This window comes from Nanorana parkeri, unplaced genomic scaffold (genome assembly GCF_000935625.1).
Source record: "Nanorana parkeri isolate BGI_ZX_2015 unplaced genomic scaffold, ASM93562v1 scaffold99, whole genome shotgun sequence".
NCBI lineage: Eukaryota > Metazoa > Chordata > Amphibia > Anura > Dicroglossidae > Nanorana > Nanorana parkeri.
Window position 1 is genome coordinate 1,645,358 of NW_017306367.1, and position 7,288 is coordinate 1,652,645.

Here is a 7,288-nt window from a genome sequence, read left to right on the forward strand (position 1 = left end):
ACATATAGACGATCGGCGGGCTATGGAGCCGCTAATCGCCTATATGTGAAACACCCGGTAACGGGTGTGTGCAATGGTCGGGTCTTTTCTGCCCGTGCGTGCTCGCTAGGGGGCGCGAGCAGAAAAAAATTGCCGTCTGGAGACGGCAACCCGCAAATGCTGCAGTGCCGTCCGTCCGTTTTTTTACTACGGGCGGACGGCAAGTGGTTAAAATGAGCTTTCAGGTCCAGTTCAGTGCGTTTCAGTGTATTTGCATGCGTTTGTATGCATTTTTGATGCGTTCTGTTGCGACAAAGGTACAGCTAAAATGTGGCAAGCAGGATTTTTTCTGACTGCATCGGAACGGATTGCACTGGTGTGAACAGAGCACCAGAAATCCCATTGGAAAGCATTGTGACACGATTTTGATGCAGCTGCCAAACTGAACGGACTGCATCACAACTACATCTGGTGTGAACTAGCCCTAAAGCTATTCACTCAACTCCTGGGCTGCATCCTAGTGAATGGGCAGTAAAGCCACTTACAGTGAAGCTATGGCTTCAGTGACCCAAAAATGTTATTAAGTTGCTGCATGACATACACCCAACAATAAAATCTCACCTTAAAAGGTTCAGTTATGTTTGCAAAGCATTTCTTCAATTGTCGTTGAGCAGCTTCAATCTGTTTTAGTTCCATAAAACCAACTGAAAACATACTCTGAAAAAGAACGTATAGTATTATTTGAAATGCAATAACCTTAAAACTTTAAAGTGTATCACCAGTCGTTTTTTTTCTCTCCAGTTTTGCATACATTGGGAAAAGGTAAGAACCCCTGCCCGGTTTCTACTGCTACCCGGGGCTCTGTTCGGAAGATTTACCCTCACTTACTGTCCTGCTTACAATGTTTTACCAGACAGGAAGTGAGGGTAACTCTCCAACAGCAACGCAGACGGAAATAAAAATGCCTCTCTTTAGGAGAGGCTAGAACTGCGAGATTGTTTTCAGTCTGAGTTCCTGACTACGGTTTCACTAGACAGCAAGTGAAGGTAAAACTTTCTAGCTGTGTCCCGAATAGCAGTAAAAACCCAAAAGGAGTTCTAATTTTTTCTGCTCTACCCATAACTAGAAAAAATTTTTTGGCTTGACATACATTTTAACAATAATCAACAATTAAAAATGCTGACATTTACCAAAAATGCTTAAAATCATAGTGAAAGCTCACCTAAACTTTTCCCCAGCCTTCTCTATCCTATGCCTCTCAGCTATTCCAGGATCCCACTGACTCCTGCAATGGAACAAAGCCACAGTGGGGCTGTTATGTGCCCACTCTCTGGCCCCATTCACACTGAGCGACATGAAAATCGCGCGATTTTGAGCGATATTGCGCGACGAGCGATATTGAGCAACTTGTCGCGCGACATCGCGCAACTTTTTCCTATTGGGCTGTATGCAATCAGGAGCAATATCGCTCGAAATCGCTCGAAAGCCACTGATCGCGTGGAAATATGAGCGATATCGCTGCAAAAATCGCTTGATAAATCGCTCAGTGTGAATGGGGCCTCTATGGGCAGGAACTGCGTTTAGAGAGAGGGCTTGTTCACACTATCTCCAGACCAGATCTGTATGCGTTTCTGCAAATGCGGTCATGCAAGTTTTTGATGTGTTCCAGTACATTTTTTTTCTTCTCAACTGGTTTTGCTTGGTTTTTACACATTGCAGTGTGTTCTAGTGCGTTTGCAGACCAGAAAAAATACAGCATGCTCTACTTTTTTTGAAAAATGAACTGAACACAGTGGTGTGAACCATTTACCAATGGAATTGCTGTGTATGCGTGGTAGACTGAATTTGTGCAATGTGTATCAGCGGACAGAGACACACATTACATTACATGTGTTCACTTTTAAAAGGGTTAATGGCCCCTTTTCCCAGCATTTACATACGCAGAAGCTTGTAACTTAAAAAAAGGAAGTTGTGTGCTCAATACTTTGGAGGTTAATCACAAAGCTGCCAAGGCAGCCGAGTGAATAACCCAGCCGAAGTGAAGTGAGCCGAATAACGTTACACCCGCTGAAATCAGTCGTACATCGGCTGCCTTCGGCTGCACTTCAGGCTGCTGAACATGCTCTGCATGTTCGACTGAGCCCAAGTGCAGAGGGACTTCGACTCAGCCGATCCAACATCTGGATCGGTTGACCCCGAAGCTCTGGAAGCTCACTCTGGCAGTAAATGAATAGCCGAATGCCGTGGAGCGACATTCGGCTCGGCTATTCTGCTCAGTACCTCCATGGAACCGAGCAGAATAGAAAATCAATGAAAAAAATTAAAAGAAAAAAAAAAAAGTTGCATTTTTTTTTAAAATGTAAATAAATATTCAATTAAAAAAAAAAAAAAAAACAATTGGACGGAGCTAACAGTGACCGCTAGCTCCGCCCAACTGTTTTCTATTGGCCGGCACCTGTTAGAGTCTTCTAGCAGGTCCCGGTTAATGAATAACAATTGGGCAGAGCTGGCCGTGACATCACTGCTGGCGTCCACCCAGTTTGTATTGTTTAATGACAGATCAGCGTCCCCAGGTTATTTGGGGACGCTGATCTGTCATTACAACTGGGCGGAGCCAGCCATGAGATCATATCTGGCTCAGACCCAGCTGTCCTTTGCGGGGTGAAGGGCTGGCCTTCAGCAGGCTGTTCGCTCCGCTTCGGCTGACACTTCTGCTTAGTCGAGTCGAAGTAAATGCTTTCGACTCGGCTGAGTCGCTCAGCCGCCTTCGGGTGCTGTAGGGCTATTACGAATAGCCCGTACAGCAGCCCCGTACAGTTCAGGCGGCCAAAGAGAGCCGAAGGATCAGCCGAAGCTATGACTGGATCCTTCGGCTCCTCTGTGAATAGCCCCTTAAGATTACAAGTAGTAACCCCAAACAGTTATCAGAATACAACACTTTTCATTCTAGTTATCTTTTACCTAAAATCATTCATCCGGTGACAATAAACTAAACTGTAAAATAATAAACTAATATTACCCAAGTCATAGCAGGGCCATCAGGATCGGTGACCATGTCATAAATTAGAAGGTCATTTCTGCGTTGTTCAGAAGTCATTTGAACCATCAGAGGATATCCAAGCATGACCACGTCTGCTTGTTTCACCTTCTCACCTGTAAAAACAAATATGCAGAATATAAAAATAGTTCATTAGATGAAATAAAAAGGTAAAGTATTTGTATTTCAAATAATATTCCCATAATGTCCCTCACGCTTATGCATCTGAAATGGGTATAGATAATGAATCAATGATTATTGATAAGGCGGTGGCAGGTGGAGCTTTCCTGGAGTAATAATTCCGCATTCAGTCACCCTTTAAAATACATAACAGCAACAATCAGGAAAAACAAAACACCACTTAGTTATGTATCCCCTTGAAATATTACATGTATTTTAAAATACAACTAGTATAAGTAGCTGAAAATGTCTTTGTCTCTCTGATCTAAGCAGGACTCTGCTTTGTCCTGTGCTGTCTGCACATACTTGCAGGGATAGAGAACATAGGGATGAACTCCTTGTGCCACTGCTTCTTTATTTCCTGATCAGGAAATTAGGGTTAGTGCTGGACTAAGGTCCCTGAGCAGCACTGTTGATTAAAGCAGTGTTTGGGGGTGTGTTGGTGTTCTGGAGAGAGGGGCCACAGCTTTGCATGAGAGAGACGCTCTCCGACTCTCCCATGTGCTGCTGCAACACTTGCCTAAGAGCCTAAGGCGATGAGTGTTCATCTCTCTCCCCCTCTGCTCCGGCTGTGGTATGTCCCTCAGCGTTCTCACATCTAATATACCTGAATAGACATGGTGGCATCATGGATCCTCCCCGGGGAAAAAAAAAAAGCTTCAGGGACCAGTCTAGCAGCCAGGGGGGGGCCAAGGATTGCCTAAGTATGTTTTCTTTATTTTCGCTCCCTTGACAAAGCAAGCAGTTAACCCTTGCAATGCAGGGGTAGCCCCACTGCAAGGCTTAACTTTCAAAATCCTTGAAGAGCTTGAAGAGCTCTTGAAGAGTACACCTTCAAGCTGGCCATACATGTATAACTTGTTATACCGCTTGACTTCCCCATCCATGCTAAACAGTATGGCTGGAGGAATCTCCACCCTGTATTCTGATGGCCAGCACCTGCCTCTGTCAGAATACTCAGTGACTGGCTGCAGTGACAATTTCCCACCCAGCTTTATCAGGTATAAAGCTGGCCATACACTGTTAGAATTTCAGCCATTTCCTGTGAATTGGGTAAAATCATAACCGAGGCACCCCTACCAGTACCAGCCTAATATAGAGCAGATTGTACATAGTTACATAGTTACATAGTATTTGAGGTTGAATACAGACAAAGACAAAGTAACTGCTCTTCTTATTTCAGTACACATCAAGAACCGACTAACAGATTTTGTCCCAGCAGCTGTTGTTCCAAGATGCTCTTGCATTGTCTTACATAGTGGCAGCCATTAGAGAAGGAATCTACAAATTTTTGTGTGACACGCCAATCATGTATATATGGAAGAGTAAGCAATACATGTTTTATTATGTAAACTGAGTATTTACAAAATAAAAGGAATAAACAATATTCTTATATGTGTAAAATCTCCATCCCCTTTCTTTCCAGAAAATGACATACTCAGTTATACAAACCACATCCGTATGACTGAATAGGCTCTACCATGGTGAATTTATTTTATACAACTTCAATTACCTACTGTATACGTGTCATACTCAGGGTGGTAGTTGATTGTGGTATCAAAAGGCAGTTTGATTTTACTTGCCACTTCCTTCCACAATTCTGGAATCGGATATTGTAAATCAGTAGCCAGGTCTATGGAAAATTTTAAACTGCCAAAGAAACAACAAAAAATGAAATCAGCTATGATATCATTTAAAATGTCAGTTTGACCTTCTAATTCCTATTTTTGCTGGTCCCTTTGAAAACTCTCTGAGGGGAATTTATCAAAACTGGAGCAGACAAAATCTGGAGCAGTTGCCCATGGCAACCAATCAGCATCTTTCTTCAGTTTGTTCAGTTAAGATTTGAAAATCAGGCCCCGTTCACATTGAGCGATTTATCGCACGGTAATTCCCGCGATATCGCAGCTATTTACCGCGCGATATCGCTCTTCAATGCATCTCAATGGGGCAAAGGGTCCTGCTGTCGCGGGTCGTGTGTCGCTACAGCAGGACCCTTTTTGGAGCGGATTTTGCAGCGATCTCGCTTGCTCAATGCAAGCATTTGTGCGATATCGCGCAAAATGCAAATCGCCTGACAAACGCGCGATTTGCGAATCGCGCAATGTGAACGGGGCCTGAAAGAGAGAAGCTGAATAATTACCATGCACACCTGCTCCAGGTTTTGTCTGCTCCAGTTTTGATAAATTGCCCTCTCTGTATGTAAACACTTTCTGTTTTTGAGGCCAACAGAACTCCAACAGTTACTAGGATGCAGAAAAGTTCAAATCTCCAGCATTTGTTTGTTGGTTCCATTTCTCATCTGCATGTCACTGCAGGAAGGTCTGAGAGATAAAAAAAAAAAAAACAGTGATCAAAGCTACTGGGGAATAAGTGGATGTGTTCAGAATCCACTGTATTATCATGGAAATAGTCCAAAATAATTAAAGCAGAACGTCACCATTTATTTTAATCTGCAGTGTAAATATAGGTTAAGTGTTAAAGCAGACCTTTACACTCAATAATCAAATTCTACCAATGCATCCGTCTATGTATGATGATTAAAAAGAACATAGACATGTCAGGTGTAAAATGCTGCGATTATGAAATACTTACACTTGCAGAGCATTCACTTCCTGCTTTGAAAGGGCAAAATGACTTCAGTTTGGCAAAGCAATGCACACTGGGATCAGTGGCGTCACAAGGGGGGTGCGGGGGGTGACACCGCACCCGGGTGACACCATTGGAGGGGTGACACCAAAATGACTCACAGTCATTTTGGTGTCACCCCCTCTGAAAACTCGGGCGCTCGGTCATGGACCGAACGCCCGACAGTATCAGGAGAGAGGGGGGGCCCCGGCGGCATACCTTATCCCGCCGGTGACTGTCCCCTCCTCTCTCTGCCGGCGTCCATCACCAAGATGGCCACCGGCAGGTATCAGAATACTGCTGCACGTGCGCGATAACGTCATCGCGCACGCGCGTGGTGACGTCACGCGCATGCGCAGTGACGTCTCGGCGAGGTGACACTCGGTTACCGCTCCGGGTGTCACCCAGCCTCGGGACGCCCCTGACTGGGATTGCTTTGTCATCAGCAGAGCATTGCTGGGAAATCTCATCTGTAATCTCAGGAGATCTCAGGGAAAGGCATTTTCCTCCCCTGAGATAATGTGCATGGTCACATGTCCTAGTCACATGTCTAATCACATGTGCCAGAAACCCAGGAGGTCATAGGAGAGCTAAAAATCATGGCCACTGTCAAAAGACTAGTAAAGAAAAGAGAAATAAGGAATGCAAAGAATATAAAGCCGGCAATTATCTAGAAGCATGTGTTTGTAGATTGTCATTACTAAACATTTCTAAAAGGTGTGTTTGTTGTTATTTTAAAGATATGGGTAAAGGTCCGCTTTAAGAGGTGTATGCTACTTTTATGTTTGTTTGTATTTCTGTAATAATAACATATTCAATCAGGTAGAATATTCTACCTGGATATATTGCTTATTTATTATTTTTTTAGCATATAGCTTATTTCAACATGTACTGCATTATAAATCTAGATATAGTTTATTATATGATTTTAGGGTCCTCTTGTAGAACATTTTACATAGGATTTTCAATAGTAGCATGTGTTTTGTACCCGCTTTTAATAGCAGTTCCCTAAGTAAGTTTCTCTGGAATGATGAGAACATAGCATCTTTTAATTTTTTAGAATGTCCAGGTATAATCCAACAACCCTCTGGCACCTATTCCATCAAAAGTCTTTTTGAACAGAAATGGACCTATTTGCAGTATGTCAATGGAGAGGGGGAGGAAGAGTGCTGGCAGACACTTATCACAAGCACATAGAAAAATAATAGCAAATGTGGCTTCCTGTTATATTTTTATTCCTGAAACTAGGGATGTTCAGATACCAAGTACCGTACTCGGTACAACTACAAGTACATGTACAGATACTTTTCCAGCTCCAAGACTAGACTAGAGAAAAATTCAAGTTAGGAGGCAGCTGTAATTTTTAAGGAACCTACGGAGGTCCTGGGATTTGTGCATCCCTGTTTTAATGTATGATTTTTAAAAAGATGATATATATATATATATATATATACCGTATTTTGC

The 7,288-nt window shown here is 43.1% G+C and overlaps 1 protein-coding gene across 1 annotated transcript in view; it reads right to left on the reverse strand.

The window, feature by feature from the left end:
* The window catches only part of PGGHG (protein-glucosylgalactosylhydroxylysine glucosidase), a 42,275-nt gene that overhangs the window by 11,844 nt on the left and 23,143 nt on the right, over positions 1-7,288 (reverse strand). Inside the window, exons 9-11 of the mRNA XM_018552858.1 lie at positions 4,710-4,846; positions 2,999-3,132; positions 601-696 (exon numbers count right to left, since the gene is read on the reverse strand). Coding sequence (XP_018408360.1) covers positions 601-696; positions 2,999-3,132; positions 4,710-4,846 — 367 coding nt within the window. The remainder of the gene's footprint in view (positions 1-600; positions 697-2,998; positions 3,133-4,709; positions 4,847-7,288) is intronic.